This window comes from Paralichthys olivaceus, chromosome 3, assembly GCF_024713975.1.
Source record: "Paralichthys olivaceus isolate ysfri-2021 chromosome 3, ASM2471397v2, whole genome shotgun sequence".
Taxonomy (NCBI): domain Eukaryota; kingdom Metazoa; phylum Chordata; class Actinopteri; order Pleuronectiformes; family Paralichthyidae; genus Paralichthys; species Paralichthys olivaceus.
In genome coordinates this window covers 11,838,513-11,859,501 of record NC_091095.1, presented here as the reverse complement: position 1 = coordinate 11,859,501, position 20,989 = coordinate 11,838,513, and the positions used below count along the sequence as shown (strand labels likewise).

Below are 20,989 nucleotides of genomic sequence, written 5' to 3'. Positions count from 1 at the left end.
TTCACGTACTAGTCGGACGTGTTAAAATCGGACACATTACGTGTGTTATGGGTAAAAGTAGATTCTGTTTATATTGTCAAGACTCGCATGATGAAATTATTTACCGACTAGGCTATATTACTCTCAGTAGTGAGACTGGTTTCTAAAATGTATCTCCCTTAAAGGTCCAGTGTGTAAGATTTAATATAAAAATATTAATATATAAATATAAAATAATCCTAGTGATGTTTTCACTAGTGTGTTTCATCTAAATTGTACGAACTGTTGTTTTCTTTGCCCTAGAATTGCCCCTTTATATTTAAATATTTTTATTAACATGTGGAGCTGGTCATCTCTACGGAGGCCGCCATGTTTTTAACAGTCACCCAAACTGGACAAATTAAACACCTTTGAGTTTGTATGACAACTGCAGGCTACCACAGGTTCTCTGTCATGTTCGGAAGGGGAGAACTCCCAGGGAACATTTTTATTCTAGACATCTCAGTTTGAAACAAATGTACAGAATAAATCTTGTTTGACCAAAGGTCAGCTGAGCAACCAGTTAGCAACAAAACTTTAAATTCTTACCTTTTGCACTTTTATTGCGATTTGTCTGCAATATAGTTTTATTTTAGACAGAAGCATCCGTCATTTAGATAGTCAGTCATTTGAGTGACCTCAAACAAATGCAAAATAAGCGTATTAACTCAAACCTTTTTTGGCAATGATAAAAGTAGAGGTAATGTTTTATACACTGAGATGATTCAAGTTTTTGGTTCTGAAACTTTCAGTTTCAATTACTGAGAGCTGGAGAACATTTTTTGTAATATTAAAAATGTTATGAGTCAGGCAAACGGTAAAAAAATGATTTTTGAAAAATATTGAAACTGTTGAGCTTTAGATTCTGTGACACATGAATGACACATGAACGACCTCTGAGCAGGTCACGCCCACTGAGAGCAGCAGCAGGGTTGTTTTAGCACCATGGCCAGCGACACATACACACACACACACACGCGCGCGCACACACGCACACACAGTTGCTAGGTAGCTTCTCTCTGTGTATCATGATCAGGAAGAGAAGAGCCGCACTGAAACCTGTGAGCTGAAGCTGGGGGGAAAACTAGCTCTCAGCCCCGGTGAGTGTTCTCCATCTCGGCTCCCAGTCTTGCTAACCACAGTAAATGAAACACGTTGACTTGGCTGGTGCTCGCTGCGGCTCACTTCAATGTGACGCTGGTGCCAGGTGGAGAATGCAAACTTCAGCACTTCCTCCAGAGCTCCCCCCTCTCTCACGGAGCGAGTGGTTTTGCCCGCGGACTCGCTCCAGCAGCGCGCAGGAGAAGAAGCTCCAGAGCCTTGTTTCTAGTGTCTGTCAGTCCTCCGTAGTAACGCATGCTCACGCTATAAACACCGGTGTAGTGTTGTAGATACTCCCGGGTCTTGGTGTCTCTCCGCACGGCGACCGTGTGGTTCAGACGAGCCCAGCAGAGGAGCTGGTGCACCGCCTGTGTCTGGGATAAAGAAGGTAACCGCACTGCTCTCCATCCTTCGCACGGCAGCGGCTAAGCTAACAGAGCAGGGTCATTATGTTTCCTTGGAGTCATTACACGGTGTCTCACTCAAGGGGTTTTACTTCTGGTGAAAGGGAAACATCCTCATTCTCTACATATTTAAACCATAACGTTGTCGCGTTTCTACAGTGGACTTTACTGTGTAGCATTGACTGGCTTGTTTCCCTGCCTGCTCCTTCCACCTGCTTTATAGAAGTGGCTAACCTGGCGTTAGCTTCAGCTTGCTAGCATTTAATACATAGCAATGACACATATTCCCAGGCTGTGTCACGTTAAATCACGAGCGCAACACGTTTTCCTTGAAACCAGTAATAGCCAATACACTAAAATTCCAGATTTAAGAAATCCATTTAGTGCTAATCCCAAAATACACAGTATCTGTGAAGGGGGTGGGGGTGGCCTTCCATCCTCCCTGTGATCTGGAAGATACCATATTGACTGATTTTCATTGACAGGCTCCTGACAGTAGCAGAGCTTCTTAGCAATCAGGGCTAGCTTTGCAAAAACCTGCTCTGCATGCACATGCAAGTCTGTTGCTCATGTTTAGCTTTCACAGTCTGGTGGATTGCATGATGGGACATGGCGTTTGAAGAGTCCTTTGATATATTCTTGTCTGTCTTTAAGTCCAGTGTGCCACTCTCACACCACAGCCCCCTGTAGATGACCATTACTGACAGATTACATAATAATACCAACAGCACTATGAAATGCTGCTCTTAATAGGGATGTGATGATTTATTTTCATGTATCTTGGATTTTTTAGATTTATAGGTTTACACATCTTTTGATGCCTTAAAATTTGCAAATGAGAAACAGTGTGGAAAGATATTTATGTTTTGTGCCATCCTGTCTCTGACATTGGAATAAGTTGTACCTTGAGACAGCCTCCATTCTGTAGAAAATAATAACAATCTTGACATGACTCTTAGTGACCCAAACGTCTTATCTGTTCCCTCCCATCCCTTCCCTTACACTGAGATGTTTCTATTGTATTTGAAGCTTTTCAGTTGGACTCTTCACACGACCGAGAATCTTCTCCGTATACAGATCCATGTTACAACTAAGACATAGGACACTGTGACCCTCTAAACCACAACACCAAATATTATATATTCTTTATGTTATATAGTAATATGCAAAATATGTATATCCTGTATGAGGATATAAATGATTGATAAAATGCCTCCTTCCTCCAGTGATCAGATCTCTATATTCAATTAATCACGAACATCATTTGTGTTTGTGAAGGTATAATTATTTAGTTTTAGTTTTAACACAGTCTGAGTTTACAGATGTGTCCATTGTACATGTGGTTGTGTGTGTGTTGCACCTTGTTAAGTCATATAAGACAAAGTGAGATTTGTGAATATGGGCTATACAATAAAATTTGATTGATTGATCGACAACACCTCCACACATTTATAGCTAACTTTCTTCCAACAGTGCCATGCTTTGGAAGAAACATCTGTGTGTTCATTTACAGACTAAGGTCAGGCAAGGTTGTTGTGACTATACACTGAATTTTGCATTGGTCCATTTTGCCTGCATCACTGTAGATTCTTTCTGATGTAAAGTTAGGATCAACATTGGGCTGTTTGTTGGTGTATTTCAGTCGCCTGTGGGCTGACAGCTCCCACACTCGTTCCTCCTCATATCTGGAAAAAACCATGAAGCCTGTGTTAGGTCACTGGTTCCAGCTAAATTTAGTTCCTCTGGCAATTCTAAACCAACTACTTTCCCATGAAAGCAGTCTGTAAACTCAGCTCAGATTTTTCCTGGGAGCACAATGTAGGGGTCGTGGCCAAATAGATAATGAAAAGTAGAGGCACTTTTTATAAAAAGGAACTTGCAAGTTCACAGTATCTTTTACAGATGGTCTTTTGTGCCTTTTAAATGTGAGAAAACATACTGTGAAAAGGTTTTGTGTACTATTTGTAGGACAGAAGCTCAATTTTCGGCAAAAGATTCCTTTGTTTACATTTGGTTTCCAGTCGAGGATGTGTAATAGTTCATGTCTTCTTAGCCAGGGTCTCTGTTCTTTTAAATGGTCATAGGGTCATACGTACCCCGAGGTCCCAGCCCTGCTGTAATGACAACATCCAGGCACAGCGCATGTACTGTAGAGAAAAGAGCTTGTGTCTGCAAACCCTGCTCTTCAACACAAAGCTAAGTGGTGTTTCCCAGAGGGTCTCTATTGATTCAGTATTTCACAACAGCTTTCAAGATGTAGTTTTATGTAGGGCAGTGAGAACATAAAACACACCCCTCAGGGGATGAACTTCTGGTTGTTGAAGGGACTTGTGTAATAGGTGTGACACCACTGAACCTGCTGCTTTGGTTCCTTTGGCTCACACTCATTGTAGTGCTGTTTGTGCTGTCTTTGCAGCTTTGCCTCTGATATAAAAGAGGATACAGTATTTTTGAAGCGCCATCGTCTAATGATAGTGGTGATAATATGTGTGCCAAGATCAATTTCTCTATGGCGTTTTGAAATTGAGCCACTTTTCAGTAAATGTGTGACAAAACAAATAAATATTTCTGAAAGAGAACACAGGATTCGCACAGGATTATAAGGGGAAGACTATGCATAACAATGGCCTGAAAGACAGACATGTATTTGTTATGCATTCAAGCCAGTGACAGAGTGCTGCAGATGAGCAGCATGTAGCGCTGACTCTCTGTAATAAAGCCTTTCTGTGTGTGTGTGTGTGTGTGTGTGTGTGTGTGTGTGTGTGTGTGTGTGTGTGTGTGTGTGTGTGTGTGTGTGTGTGTGTGAGTGAGTGAGTGAGTGAGTGAGTGAGTGAGTGAGTGAGTGAGTGAGTGAGGAGTGAGTGAGTGAGTGAGTGAGTGAGCTCAGCATCCATGGGAGCTCTGCCAATTCAGCTCTGCTCTTTTGTCCCTCTGGCGCACTCTGTTGGAGAAAAGGTGTTATTGCTCCGTCACAGGATTAATTTCATACTAAGAGGAAGGGATTTAGTCAAGATTTTGTAGTTAATACTTTACTGAAGGATTAGATGTGATTATATTTTCTAGAGCTCGCAGTGAAATGTAACCTTACGGAAGGTTTAAAAAAAACCTGTTTCGAGGATGTTCTAATATTGATACTTAACAAAAAAATATCAAAGCAAAGCAGCTTAATGAAGTGTAGTATTTTATATAAGACAGTGCAGTATGGTATGTATAAGTGCTGAAACATTTCTACTTCATTAGAAAGGAACACTTTTACCAATATCGGAAATATGGAAGAGATTTGACACACAAAGATGTTTTACCCAAATCCAGTGAAAGAAAAGGAATACAAATGAACAAAAAGACAAACATGTACTCTTTACATATAGGCAGATGGAAATTTAAATTTAAACAAGTAAAATTCACAAAATATTAAAAAGACAATGGAAATAGAACACAGAAGATAAAAGCAAACAAAATAAGATGAAACTAAATATATTCTCACATTATTCCTCCTTAAAGAGGTTATTAAATATTTAAACAAGTCTTTTTTTGAATCAACAAACTTAACATTTGAATATGGTGATTGAGCTGAATTACAGCCTGTGTTGTCACTAAACAGTATTCTGCCATATGCCCCAATCAGTCAATGATAATAGTTATGATCTGTTAATGTTGGAATCCTCATGTCAGTGACAGTAAAACGAGGCCCTCTTGTGGTTGAAAACCACCACTACCACTTAGACAAATGATGAAAACACAAGAAAGTCTCTTGTTGCTCGTCATCCTTCAGTGTGTGACCAAAGGGCCTCATCTTATGTTGATCGATCGGTATATTCAGCTGCAACATGCAACTTCGCCATTAGATATCACAAAATTCTACACACTGTACCTTTTAATACCTTAGCATTTGATTATTTTATCTTTTTTCCTTTCTCATCTTAGTGTTTTATTATTTTCTCTTGATCATTTTCTCTTTTTTTTATTGCATTTGGTGTTACCTCACTTGAAACTTATGAGATTGATTATTGCCTTTTCCCAGTCCCTGTTAATATTGAAATTGATTGTTTGATTGATTGATAAAACAATTGTTCCTTAAATAAATAGGATATATTGCGGAACAAGTACATTTAACATCACCATCTAGTAATTGTGTGTACTTTTCAGAAATAGGTAATCCATGTGCCCTCAACTTGTTTGTTTCTCTAGGTATTTAGTTGCATCATATGCATCTGTCTGATCTGACCTCTTTGCTCCAGAGGGTTTACATGACACTGAGCTCCAGTGCACTTACTGAGACAGCGTTCTCTGTTCCTCCTGTACAGTGACAGGAGGTGGAGGCAGGTTGTCAACAGCACAGCTTGCCTCTTTTTATCACTCTAACTCTTTGTTGTTGCTCTCCCCCTCTCTGTTGATCTCACTCCAGACTCCGTCCTCCCCAGGATCAATGTGCACAGACAGAGGGATAGGTAGACAGTAAAGACGACTGAGCCACCAAGAAATGTGATTAGATTGTTTCCCCGATCTGATTTGTCAAAGGATATTTATCAAATCAACATGGTTGCTTTTCAAGTCAGATTGTGTGCGTGTCTTTTAATGTGTGTGCATCTTGAGGTTTGTCTGACTCGGGTGTGGACAGAAAATATCAGTAGATAGGAACAGGACTTTTCACCACTAGAGGCTACTGTTGATCTCTTTATGAAATGGTTTAGTAGCACCATGAAACCTCACACTGTAGCCTCACTAGCTTATGTTACTTCTGATTTATGATTGTCAATATATCCCAATGACCTGAATCTGTTTAGCTTCACTTTTTTGATGATTTGTGACATTTCTGATATTTTCCCCTTTTCAGGCTCACTACTATCTCACTTGCATGCAATATCATAAGCATGATTAACTGCAGTTTCAAAGACGCAACTATGACCATTTGCTGGCAAATTGGAAACACTTTATTTGTAAATAGGAAGTTTAAAAAACACAAGGCAGTGGCTCCCAGTCGTTTTAGCATGTGGCCCCTAAAAAAGAGAAAAAGAGGCATTTCTGTCTTATGACTTGTCACAGGGTGCATATGTTTATGGGTTTGGCCAGGTCAACCAAAGAGGGATATTTTCTCCCTTATTTTATTTAAGTGAAATGACTTGAAGAGTTTTAACTATCCCATAATTCATGAGAAAAACATTAGTGCTACTTTGATAAATATACTGTTCCATCTGTGACTGGAAGAGGGAGGACAGCTCCTGACCCCTCAGTCCATTTGTAAGGATCATTGTGACTTAACATTTAGCACCATTTGATTTGTGGGGCTCATATAAGCAGCTGCAATCGTTCCAAGTGAGGTGGAAAAACTATTTATGGTTTGCTGGAGTCTATCGCTGGATGGAGTCACACATATTCACACCTGTGGGCAGTTAGGAGTCCTCGATCTACGTGAATGCTGCTAAATCCTTTGAGAATGGGAGGAATCGAGACACAAGAACACACAGTGACAAAAAGAGGAACACATGAATGTAACAGAAAGACGACAGGGCCTCAAACGGTCCCTTCTTGCTGTGAGGTAGCGCTTCTAGCCACTGAGTCACTGTGCTGTTCTAGCCAACAAACATTTTATGTGAGAGGACATCTCAGCATTGGTTGATTACCTCCAAAAATGGTTTGATGACACACACACGCAGACTGCAGCCAGACAATGAGAGACTTTGGCTGGTGACTGGTGTTAATTTTGCACATTGCTCATAGCCTGAAGCATCCTTTTAACAAACCACTGTAAAGATGCCATCTGTTTGAATGAAGTGACCTCCCAGACATACAATGAAACCCAGCTGGCATAAGCATTACACACAATGAGATGCTGCAAACTCTTTTTACTTGACAGCCGCATTAATATTTCACCGTGGTTCCATGGAATACCAATTAGTCCAGCGGACATCACACAGCTTTAGATTATTTCATTCGTACGGCTCTGTGGTGTCAGAGCTGCACTGATTCCTCCCTGAACTGCTATGATCAATGTCAGATTGACTGATGTAGACTGTGATAGGCCTGTGTGCTGCTGTTGCTGCTGCTTTGAATCAAACGCATGTCCAACACGCTCCGGTCCAGCAAGAAAGAACACGTTAATCCACACCGCAGACTCCCTCTGAGCAGTCAGCCCATACTGCTGCTGTTCTGCAGCTGTAAAATGTCTTTTTTCTTCTCCTCCACAGGCATTCCGATCTTTCCCTCTGTCCACCCCTCCCTCCCTTTCTCCTCTTGGGTCTGTAAATAAGCTGGGGCTGTGTAGACCCTTGAGAGTCCCTCCCCCTCCCGCTCTTCCCCCACCACCCCTTCAAACTCCAGTGCCTGCTCAGATTCTGCTACTCTCAATGCTGCTGAGGGGCTCTGGGGAGGTGCTCAGATGATCCACACGGCCATCCCGAACCGCATCGTCCACACAGCCTTGAAAACCAACTAGAGCGAGTGTGAGAGAGCCCTTGGAGGGTGTTGTGAGTACCCCTGCTAAGCCCACCCACCAAGCCTGGCAGAGAGCTCGGCTTGCCCCTTTGCTACTCCAGCCCCTGAGATGCCCTCCCCTCCCAATGATGGAGGTGAGTAAGAAGGGTCCAACTCTTAACTCTCCATGACCGACAGGATTATTCTGTATGCATATTGTACACTGTCAAGCACACATAAACCAGTCCATACTTGTAGGTACCTGTCTTTTCATCTTAACTATTCTCTCATACTTAAAGCGACATACACATACATGTATGAATAAAAGTACCCTGAGACAACTCAACTAAACCCTCTGCAGATAATAGAGAATTATATTTGAAACTCTCGTGACTCGTAACCCCCCCCGTAAGGAGCACAAGCTGTCTCTGTATCTAGTTTTGTTGTGTGCTGTCTCTTCCTCCAGAGGATCAAGGAGCGTCCCCCATGAACAGGCCATCTGTGGGCTCCTACCAGAGCAGTGCAAAGAGGAAGACACACATGAAAAAGAAAAAAGGCAGGATCAACGCCAATGTTGCTGGCACCAAATATGAGATCGGTACGGTAGCCCTGCCTCTGGTGATGTCAAAATGCTTTTGAAATTGCGGTTATTACAGCAATACATAGAAATGTTCAGTAAAGATTTTAGACTCGATTAAAGACAGGGTTGAGAAGCAGCTACAGAAAGTTAAAATACCTTTTGATCTCAGATCTTGAATGTGAAACCACTGAAGGTTGGAAAAGAGGCTTTCTGCGAGATGGGGGATGAAGCCCTTACATCTTTGTACATTATCTTAGTATTGATGTTTTTTATTGGAAAACAAAACAAGTAGCCTGAAAAGGTTTAGCAGTGGTGTAAGTGGCTGTGGTTTCAGTTGCAGCATTAATACTAGAAAGGCACTCTACCAAGGCCCGAAGGTTCCTGTAAATTCAATCAAGCCACACCAAATTGCACACACTCATAGATATCAGTCCCCTAAATATGCCCGAATCTTTTCATCAAGACACATGAATTATTCACTAGTAAATCTTTGAAAATGTCAAAAAACTTCGAACAAGTTTCTTGTAAATTCTTTAAGTAGTTTTGGCACAAACCTGCTGACAAACAAGTGCACAGAGGTAATAACTTCAGTTAATCTTTTTTTTCAAGATACTATACTTAACATGTGGGAAGCAGTGTTAATATTAACAAACACACATTAAATATGAATTGATTTATAAGCTATTTATATCAGATCCGGTGAAAGTATGTTCACTACAAACCCTCAGAATTCAAGCTCCCGAATTTATATCCTAAATTTAATTTCATGAGTGACCAGGACCATCGTGTTGTATGGTCCTGCAGGCAACATTAATGTACAGTGACACAGTGAATTGTGTGTTTGTTTCAGAAAAAGTTCTCAGAAAGGCTCAGTCAGTCCCTGAAAACACCACAAATCCAATCACAATGTTGTCTCAACAGTAAAAATCAATTTGCTGTGGCAGGTTGTTTGACGCAGGTCATCGTGATAATGTCTTAAATTAAAGCTATTCCAGTTCAGTGGAACTTTTCACACGGAGACAGCTCGGCCTCGGCCACACATACATAAATCTTTATCGAAGTAATTTAACTAGGCAGTGAGTATTTTTTTTCTTTTCCTTTTTTTGAGACCAAAAGAGTGCAGTAAGCAGTCCTCGCCTGCTCTGTATATTGTGTGGCAGCAGAGCTCTCAGGGGTGAAGTACAACCTATGAAACTAAGGAGTCAGCAGCAGCCAGTAGAAGTTAGGGGCGGGTGGGATTCTGCAGGAAGATGGGAGTCTAGCTGTGAGTCAGTTCTCTAGCTGTGACGAGACCCTCTCAGTGGTCATTCTGCGGGTAGTGCAGGGCTATTTCGAAGGGAAATTAACACTAAGGGCCAGATAGATGGCTCACTTTTTTTCACACCTGTCTTTTTTTGTTTGAGGATTTATAGTAATACAGGTAAAGGTTAAAGGTCAGGGAAAACGGTGTTAGAAATTTGCTTCACACCCACTGAGAAGGGACTGTAATCGCAGGGCCTAAAGATTTATATGCATAGTTAGATATTTAAGAAAGGATTGATTACAGGTTTGTACTAAAAGCCCCGACTGGGGGCTGTAGGCATAGGCCTGCTGTGATGTAAACCCACCCTGTTCCAGTTAGCAAAACACTGTTAGCCTCGACTAACTCAACGTTTAAAGATGGATGAAGTCACATGGAAACCATCCTTTTCCTGTTCAAATGCCATCACGCAACATTAAGCAAGCCTTCTCCAGGTTTGTGAAGGCTTTCAAGAAAATTAATTAATACCGTTTCGTTAGGGCATATGAATTTTTCATTCCTCACTGAATAATGAATAGTTGTTGGATTAATGTCAAAACTGGCTTGCCACCTATCTCTAATACTGTGGGGTTTCCACTGGGATTTGAATGCATTATGGACAATTAATTTATCTTTCTGAAGAGAGACATTACGATTGGCTGCTCTGCAACCATCCAATGAATGGTAAATATTGCTGTTAGCTTTTTGATGTATTATCTCCAGGAGCCATTTCTCTCTTAATGTATGCAAAAACAGAATTCAAGCACAGCAAACTGTTTGAGTGAAACACTGATCTATAGAGTAGAAATATTTGATTTGTGGGTCTAAATAACATCTTCTCATTGTTGCATCAATATCAGTCAGTTGTCACCATGAAAAAAGCTTTGAGGATTTTCCTAAGGGAAGAATATAAAGTTTATTTAAATGAAAGTATTGTTGAATTAATGGAATACGGTCTAATGAGTGTTTTTCCCCTCAGTTCGCATTGTCATCAATGAGATGGACTTCATCAAGACCCGGGATGAAGATGAGACGGCCAACCTCATCTGGAACGACTCGGCCGTGCAGCACGAGAAAATCGCTGAGCTCAGGAATTATCAGGTACGCTGTGTGGCTGCCATGTCAACTCAGCACACCTTGGTAACCCAGAGGTATGAGAGGAGAGTTTATGACCGAAAGGGTGGCAGATTCAATTTCTTCACAGAATGGGGAAAAGTCTGGATTTGAACCTTTACAGCGTGCTCCAATAAAAATGCTCAGTGGCAAACAGCCAAGGATTATGTTACTGATCAGCTCCCTCCCGTGAGTTTCCAGTGGAACTGGTTAAAAGTGGGAATTAAAGGTTTTGAGGAGCACGTCTGAAAAAGATCATATGTGTTCATCTGACTTAAGAAATAAAATAACATGCCTCTCATAGTTTTTCTCTTAAAGATAAGGTAAAGTGTTCCCTAAGAGTAAAGGTGAAAGAGATGCAACAGTGCATATCTAAATACTTTTCTGGTGAAGAAAAACAAAACCCTTCTTTCCCTTCTTTGGTTAAACATTTCTGCAGATTACTTGAGCACAAAGCATTCCTAGATTTGATTCAATTGAAAAAAACTAAAACAATTCTGATGCAAAGACTCATGCTTCAGTAAAATATAAACAAGTCTGATCTGTAACAAGAGATTTATTCACAATTTAAATAGAAAATACCTTAAATCTATCCCTGTTACCAGATATACAGTCAATTTATTTGCTAGTACATGTACATGCCAACAAACTACATGTTAGGACAAGCTTCAAAAATGTGTATTGCTGGTTAAGCTCAGCAGTGAAAAAATGCCACATGCCTACAAATAAGTTTGTCAATTATTAAAAATCAAGGGAATAAAGATTTTTTGTAAATAAATTAAAAAATATAAGAAAAAAGTAATGAGTGCAGTTGAAAAGGAAATAGTATATATAGGCATTTGGGACAGATGAAATTGGGGGAAGCTAAAACGATTCAATTGAAATACAGTAAATGTCAGAATAAAAAAATAAAAAAAGGTGAAGATGGACAGAATCTGTCCATCTGCTTTCCCTTAGACCCCGGGATGTAAGAGGGAGAATAGCAAATAGGAGAGAGGGGCGGACAGAGTGAGCGGCAGAGGGAACAACAGAGCCTACACTGAGACAGATGGAAGACTGACAGGTAGACTGACAAGTTGTGAGCAGCAGGGGGTGGTGGGCCAGGTTTCAAATGTCACCAGTGATGTTGATAAGACAGGCCTAAACAACAAGGGTTGCTCTGAGTTGTGTGTGCTATTCTGAGAATGATCTTACCTCTGTTTGACCCCCCTGTCCTGCTGCGTGATCTTAACTGCCCCCCCCCTGCAAGCGTTCGCCATCCATCTTATCTGCTGCTTATTTGATTAGAGCGGGTACTAATGATCGATACAATTTCAGAATGGTCAGAAAGAGTATATCTTGTTAGGTAGGATAAGGGCAGCAAGAGTTCAGCTGAGCAGATTGAATATTACAAATACTGTAACAGCTTAACATGTAGCGGTGTGGCTAATGTTTCACACAGAACTGGTGATTTGCTCTCGATTGTTTTCACTCATTCCCTCGTGCTGCTGTGGTGTTTCATGAGATAATGTCTCAGATGAAAAGCAGGAGTCCCTCAACAATTGGTTTTGATTTCCCTGCACAAGCCATGTTGTCTCACAGCATTGGCATAATTGTGCAATTCTTCCGAATCCCTAATTACGGCTGTCTCGTTTGGATAATAGTCACAGATTCTTTTTACACTCTCCCCCCCCCCCCCTCCACTCGTTCTCTCTCTCCCTCTGCTAATTTTTCCCCTTTTAGTGATGTACTGTGAGAGTTTGCTGTCAAGTTTCAGTTCATATGAGCCTAATTAACGCCCCTGTTCAGGCTCATTTGGTCAAAGAATACAGAAAATCCAGAGTTTCTTCCTTTACCCCCCGCCCCCCTTTCGACGCACTCAAAGCAATTCATTCAACTGTCACTGCAGGAGCTTGTGATGCAGAACCAATTACCTCGGCCCCTCGGAGTTGAGATTGATCTTTTTTTTTTTTCCTCGCCTCTTTCCTCCCCAACCTTTAAAGTATAAAAAAAACATGGTAAACTAAATAAGGGTTGAGAAAGGTCTCAGCGTCACCTTTTTGTTTTGAGTCCGTAATTGGGCATAAATGTCAGGACATTGTAAGCTCACTTCAGGTTGCTGCCTTTAATGTGCTCATTTTTATGAAGGGGTGGGGGTGGAATTGAGTGGCGTAATGGCCCTAACAACATTATTATGTCTGCCTGTCCCTCTGCAGAGAATTAACCATTTCCCTGGCATGGGCGAAATCTGCCGGAAAGACTGCCTAGCAAGAAACATGTCCAAGTAAGTTTTCTGTCTCTCTTAACACAGAAAAGGAGATTTATTTGGTTCAGTTGATGATGTGCAGAAGCAGCAGCATTTCAAAGCTCTGCAAGACATTACAACTGGTGACTTGTAGCATTCCACTATTACCAGCTAAAGCCAATAAAGAAGAAGATACTGACGTTAAAGAAGAGAATGTAGGTGGATGTCATTTAAACAAAAAAAAAATGCAAATTATAATTTTAAAACATGTACATCTAAAAATCTCTCTTGGTACTCCTACAGTACAAAGACATGCTGATTGGGGTAATTAAAAAGACTGTAGGTCTCTTGCTACATTCACAATAATATGTTTCCGTTTGAATATGCATCAACTCTTCTATAGATGTGCCTGGTGTCCACACTACTCTGGAGTTTTAGAGCCGCTAAAATGGAGATGTTTGGAAACGGCTAAGACACACCTAGGCCTTCGCTGATCGTTACGGAATTAGCCTTGGCTACCAGTGTAGCATGGCAACATGGATAATCAATTACAAGCGTTTCTGACCCTGTTGTCTTTGCTAAGAGCTGTTTTGCAGATAGATTCTGCATTTTACTATAATACAACCACTTACATATGTAGGAGACAAGCTATTATTCAAGAAATGTGCAACTAACAATCCTGTGTTCACTGGCACGTACATTCCCAGTGTATGTGAGGGGTCACTTGATGTCCATTTTCAGCCATGTTAGTATGGTCGAGAATTTAAAAAAAACAAATTTGTGTGAATAGAGATCGTTTTAGTTTTGAAAATGCTGAAAATGTTGTAGTATGGATGGAGCCTCTGTAAGTTGGCCCTTTGACATGCTAGTGACCTGTCCAGGGTGTACCCCACCTCTTGCCCAATGTCAGCTGGGATTGGCTCCCATAACCCTCAACAGGGTAAATGGTATAGATAATGGATGGACGGATGAAAGGATAGTCTTAAAATGAGAGAAGTAGGTAATATTCATTATGTAAAAGGACTCAAATGTACTCCCTCCTATCCCCTGTCTCTCCAGAATGATCAAGATCCAGGCTCAAGAGTACAGCTTCATACCCAAAACCTGGATCTTCCCAGCTGAGTACACTCAGTTCCAGAACTACGTCAAAGAACTGCGCAGGAAACGCAAGCAGAAGACCTTTATCGTCAAACCTGCCAATGGAGCCATGGGTCACGGGTAGGTCAGAGGGCGACAAGTGCCACAGAGCGATCTCAACACGTCAGCAGTAAGACTTGAGAGAAAGAGAGTGACTAAAGGAGGGGATAGAAAGCAAGAGAGTGAGTTAAAGGAGGATGTTAGCATTAGACCAAATAAAGGACAAGCACAACAAAACAAGGTATGGGCGTCTATGGAAACATCATGCTGAGAGGGTGTGGGGAATCTCCTTGTTGGCCTCATTGTCCTTGATGGTCACACTCTCCATTAATCAGAAGTTATCACTGCTAGTGGAGGACGCACACACACACACACACACACACACACACACACACACACACACACATATGAATGATCCTATGCAGTTACTGTAGTTCCTAGACCAAGGTGGCAGCTGCAGTGTTCTCTGTCTCTCAACATCTCTTTATCAAAGGATGAGGCGGCTGTGGGTCCTGAATTCATATTTCCACACAGTCCAATAAAGTATCTCAGGTCGGGATGTCACATTTCTGTTTGTATGTGTTCTTAATCCTGACAGCAGAATTTGTGAAGTATTCTGGGAATCAGCACCAAATTATTTATTTTATTTAACTGTGTGGGTGGTTACATGCCCACTGTACTCTCTACTTTACAATGACCAGTTTAAAAGGTACAACTCTTCATTCTAAATTACAACAATAGCGAAACTCAAGCTGTTTTGTTTGTGTTGCCTCAACCTCAAGTTATTCTTAAACCAGCTGTGAACATTGTTATATTTGGCATCACATTCTGTTCCCCTGATGTGCAGGAATAGTTTTACAAAATAACAATTTTTAAAAAGTTGAATTGACTACCCTCTGAAGACACACAACTGAACATCATAAGCCTGAGCGAGTGTAGGGTTGGTATTGATTTTAAAGCTCTTGTTTTGCAAATCTAGGCTAAGTAAGTAAGAAAATGATTCCATAATGTTAGAAGCACGATCACCTTTAGTTTTTAAGAGAGTACATGGGACAACCGGTAAGTTCTTGTCCTACTTGGTCTGTTCAAATGGAGCAGGTCAGTGATGTCAGCAGGGGCTTGACCATACATGCTCTATATGTGAAAACAAGTGAGAAGAACCATTAATTAAATTTGGTCTTCTCTGACCAGAATATGTGATTTCAAATAGGATGCAAAAATGACAAAAAGTGATTCTATTGCTTTTTAGAATGAGTCAAACTAACTCATTTGTCTGTTAACAGATTAAAAACCAGCTCAAGTATTTGGAGGTGAAGGAGGTTGAGTTCAACAAGTTCAAGTGTAACTGGTTGTACGAAGAACTCTATTTCATTTTTCTATTTCACTCCACTTACATACAAACTAAAAACAGGGTCCTCTCAAAAAATGTTTTTCTTTGCACAGCTCTTGAGCACTTATGAATCTGTTGAAACATTTAAGATTGCAAAACATTTATTCAATATTCTTTTTGACCTCTTTTTTTATGTGAACCTTGAAGTGCATGTTATGAAGAATACTTTGGAGTGCATTCATCACTGGCACCAATAGGTGGGGATATTGAAGTACAAATGGCTCATTGTGCTTCACCTTTCCCTCTCATTCTCTTTGAATTTGTCCTTTCTGGTATAATGTGAGCATTACTTATAACTCCATGCAGCACTAAGCCCTTATTTATTAAAGAATAAAAGGCTGCAAAGGCTGAATTATTGCAATACATTAAGCATATGAAAGATGATGAGTTTAGCTCAACCACTCAATGGTGGGCGGCTCACAAGATTAGATTTTTCTCTATTTTTTTTTGCATGGTGTGACGCGGCACAAAATTAAGTTATATCTACCCCCTGTAATTTATTTTTCGGTCGGCCAACTAAATTAAGTTATTGTTTGTGTCTGAAGCGCGGCTTGTTATAAGGGAAACAAAATAAAAGCGCGTGTGGGGCTTAAAAAGGCGAGATTCCCTCAGGTGCCAAATTAAATAGGCAGGGGAGAGTGGGCCATGATTATCTGACACCCCGGCTCATCAATCATGTCGTCTTCTCCTCAGCTATACTCCTCCTCGACTAACTAACACTGTTAACCCTGTCCTCATCATTCAGCGTGCTGTCTGCCAGTTAGGAGGGCCCCTCACATCATCGGTCAGGCTCCGATCAAGTTCTCCCTGTTCTTTTGTGTTCAAGAGCAGTGATAAGCAGGCACTCTTCGTTAATACAGCTGTCTTTTAGCTGGTGGGTGCAAGTGGTGATTGATAAAGCCAATGTAACAACAACATTCCACCAAGGCAGATCTAAAAGATGGGAAGGTTTTATCAGACCTCTGAAAAGAGTAGTGCTGCAACAACACTTTATTTAACCATAACCTGAAAGATGATACCTGATCCCATCTAGATTCACACTGGTTTTTGAAAAATATAGCCTCTTTAACTGAATCAACTGAGCAGGTGAATTCTTCCGTTAAATAACAACAACACAGTCTGCACTGTTCCCACAATGCTGTCTGTTCTGGCTGTGATTACAGAAGCCACAGGAACACAACAACGCTTGCTCTCTGGTGGCTCTGTGCCAGAAAATCTACTTTACCTCAAAATCTACTTTTTTGAACAATGAGGTCTTTTCATCTTGGCCAAAATATTGTGTCCTGTGGCCTACATGTGTATAATGGAGCCTTCCAGGTTGTGCATGAAACCAATTTAGCCCAAGTGGGTCTTAACTTTCAGTGTCTGTGATATAGGTCAGTAACGGGACTTATACATAGTGGGAGATTGTTTAAGAACGACCCCTCACCCTCTCTACACACACACACACACACACACACACACACACACACACACACACACACACACACACAAACACACACACACACACACAAACACACACTAACACTTATGGATAGACACACACACAAGTTTTGAAAATATTGCCCCTCACCCTCGAATGCACAGTCACATGGATCCACACAAACTAACACAACTCAAACACAGTCCAGTTCTGGTCTGCATACTTTAAGGCCTGAGTGTGAGTGACATGAGACCAAAGCAAATTAATTAGTGTGGAGGTTAAAACGAAGCAAAGTGTCTGCTCCTATTAACCTGCACATGGCTAAAAGACCCTGCTCCAGCATTTGATGCACTGTGCAATTTAGACCAAGTGAAAAAAAAAAAAATCCCAATGTTCTCCAGATGCTCGCAGAGAATTGCTCAGACAAACCAGCATTTGTTTTGTACCTGTCTGTTTTACATGCATTTGTATTTCAGCAGTTTCATTTAGAAGGCCAGAGGAACAGAATGTTTTGAATGCTCGATGCCCCACAGAGCCAAACAGTTTGTCCCGCTCATGCTAGACCTGAAGGCATGCTGAGGACACTGATTTACATATTTTCATGGAAGGTTCTGTAGCAGTGGTGGTCACATGTAAACCATCAGGGCACCATGGCTCTGACCCTTTTACACACCAAGGGCTAAATGCAATTAATGTAAATGAAAAAATTATTCCATGCAGCGTGTACGTATCTTCTCTTCAGATTGCATCTATTACTCCTGTAGATTATTATGCTTTATATTCATGATTTTAAAACAGGAGCAGGGGAAATTTAATCTGTGATGTGATTTTAAAGAAAGTTCTACGACTTTTCCAGGTGACTGTGAAATTATAGATTGTGTTGAAACCCATAAAATCTGTATACTGTTTGGTCCATTTTTTTTTTTTTGCCTCAGCATATATAAATATAAGACAGTGCCAATATCATCAGTCATGCTCATGGTCCCCGCTATGCTCCCATCTATCATTTTTTAATTATCTTTTTTGTCTTTACCATGCCATATTTTATTATGCTGCTGACGACACCCCAATTTCCCCCCCGAGGATTAATAAAGTTTCTGTCTATCCAGGATCTCGCTTATCCGTAACTGTGAGAAGTTGCCAGCCCAGGAACACTTTATTGTTCAGGAGTACCTGGACAAGCCCTTCCTGATGGAGGGTTACAAGTTTGACCTGCGCATCTACATCCTCGTCACGTCCTGTGACCCACTTCGCATTTTCCTCTACAACGACGGCCTGGTTCGCATGGGCACAGAGAAGTACCATGCACCCAGTGAGGCCAACCTGGTGAGTCACATCAATAGTGCTGATAAAAATAATGATAGTGTGATGACCTTAAAGCTGCAGACACAGACTTTGACGCACTCATGGTTGTAGACATATACCTTGTTAGTAATTACAATACATGCATCTTTATCCGTGTGGCATCTGTACACCATAGTGATGCAGGGGTCAAGGTTTTTTGGGGGTTATGTTTTCACCCCTGCCTGTTTTACCCGATTATGCAAAAACTGCTGGTTGGATTACTTCAAAACCTGATAGAAGGATGTGGTGTAGGTCAGGGAATCCAGGAAATTTTTTAATCACTTTCTTTAACATTGTGAGGTTGAGCATTTTTGGAAATTTTCACTGATTTCCCAGGGAGCAATTCATGGATCTTGATGAAAAAAATCAGGCATATGAAGAGGACTGATAGCTTTGAGTGTGTGCAATTAGGTGAAGCTTAATTGAATTAAGGAGAATATCGGGCCTTGGACAAGGTATCCACTCTACTGAGTGCTATTCTAGTTATTATCTGCACCCACCCAACCCATTTTAAGAACCAACCTGCACCGCCAGACCAGCAAAATTCTGCAACATTGTTATTGTTGGCCTCCTGTTAATGAATAAGTTATGGTAGTAAACAAAATCTATGGCTACCACTTCGGAAAAAAATCATAGGAGAACCACAGCTTAGTATTGCAAGTATTACAGTATCTGTACGTTATTAGTCAGAACCCTTGAAGCACAATATTTCATGGATTCATATTAGTACAATCAGCACCTAGTGTGTGCCCAATCAGGTGAGTCAGAAATTCAATAAAGAAGTAGATCCACAGAGCAAAGTATTTGTCATACACTGCCATGACCTGGAGCCATGCAACTCAACATAATCAAATTAGACACACAAACAACAGTTTGATTGATTTATGAAAACATAAAACAAACATGTACTCATGTGATACTGTAAACAAACCCACCACACACACACACACACACACACACACACACACACACACACACACACACACACACACACACACACACACTACTGAATGCACACATGGCTGAGTATAATTGTCCACATGCAGATATTTGTAATATCAAGCCACTCATATTTGCCTTGAGCTTCTGTATCTGCTGAAGCACAGTCTGTTGATAGTAGGACACACACACACACGGAATAATGAAGACATAGACACGTTGAACTGGATTGGCTTATTCAGTCTGTGACACATGATGGAGTGATTCATGCCATGGAGATGGATGTTCAATCCCACAGAGAGTGGCTCCCAGACAGCCATCAGGGGCTGGAGTGGCCTGCAGTCACAGTGTTATTACCTTGTAGGCTAAGGGCAAGGATGCATTGTCTTCAGCTGTGAGTGATGGTGTTTAAAGAGAGGGATACACCAGGGTTATATACGATGGATGGTTATCAACCACTCAATAACACATGTGAGCACACGCTCAGCATCTAAAATCAGTGGCTACCCCCTGAAGTTATTGCACTTGCTTTCAAATTAAAAACATCTAGAAATTGGTCAAAGACAGTTCCCAACATGTATATACAAATGTTCAATGACTTGCATGCACAGTTGTATCCCAGTCATTAACAGGTTTATGAAGTATCCCGTTTTTTTTTTTTTTTGTGTTTAAGCATGTAAACGTCATATCCAGATTTCTGTATCCTGGATAAGAAAATCGTATCCAGCTTTCAGACCACTGCCCACTGGTGTTTGTTCTGTTGTTACCCCAGGTCCCATTAACAGTTTAACTGTGACACAGCTGGTAAAATTATGCCCTACTCATATATGGAGATTCTCTCTTCATTCAGTGTCACTGAACTCATGTCATGACAGCCAGATCCCACCTGTCACAGCTGCGTATCTTGATCCACTGCACCCTGGTTCTGTGACACTGGCCAAAGCGGATGTTGAATATTTGCTGTTGCTCTTGTTACAAACAGTAAAAAGATATAAGTAAATAGGATACTTGAATTTATTACGTATATGGGAATATGAATATCCAGATTTCTCTACATTCCATGTAAACTGAATCCTGAATATGATCAAAACCAGGATAAGCCTCATAACCAGGATGCAGGTGCACATGTAAACGCAGTCAATGTGGTGCGACTTTACTCTATTTTGTCTCCACAGAGCCAGCTCTACATGCATCTGACCAACTACTCCGTCAACAAACACAATGAGAACTTTGAGCGAGATGAGACAGTGGACAAAGGAAGCAAGCGATCCATTAGCTGGTTCACTGAGTTCCTCCGCACCAACGACTATGATGTGGCCAAGTTCTGGGGAGACGTCTCTGTACGTGGGTAGTCTACTCAAACAGACACAAACACAGACACGCTACACTGTTGTTTTCAGATAAATTGTGGCGGATGTGGACTTCTACACCACCAACGATGATAACAAAACACACCACAAATGCAAACAACACATGCATACATCCGTTAGTATAATCTGTGTGTACACGCTTATATACACGTGCTGTTCTTATGGGCCAACACAAGTTGCACACAGCAGACAAATGGACACAGCACACAAGTGAAGCAGCAAATGTTTGATATGATTTGTTATGACAGTAATTCAG

General features: G+C 41.0%; 1 protein-coding gene across 3 annotated transcripts in view; it reads left to right on the top strand.

Annotated features, from left to right (window-relative positions):
* The first annotated feature begins 614 nt into the window (after nt 1-614).
* The window catches only part of ttll7 (tubulin tyrosine ligase-like family, member 7), a 68,551-nt gene continuing 48,176 nt past the window's right edge, over nt 615-20,989 (top strand). The window contains exons 1-8 of one of the 3 annotated variants that reach the window (XM_069521944.1): nt 615-1,507; nt 7,709-8,089; nt 8,401-8,532; nt 10,773-10,894; nt 13,102-13,169; nt 14,190-14,348; nt 18,190-18,406; nt 20,539-20,703. In XM_069521944.1, the coding sequence (XP_069378045.1) occupies nt 8,065-8,089; nt 8,401-8,532; nt 10,773-10,894; nt 13,102-13,169; nt 14,190-14,348; nt 18,190-18,406; nt 20,539-20,703 (888 nt within the window). In that variant the 5' untranslated portion in view covers nt 615-1,507; nt 7,709-8,064. The remainder of the gene's footprint in view (nt 1,508-7,708; nt 8,090-8,400; nt 8,533-10,772; nt 10,895-13,101; nt 13,170-14,189; nt 14,349-18,189; nt 18,407-20,538; nt 20,704-20,989) is intronic. The other 2 variants (XM_069521945.1, XM_020080495.2) reach the window with 2 other exon arrangements.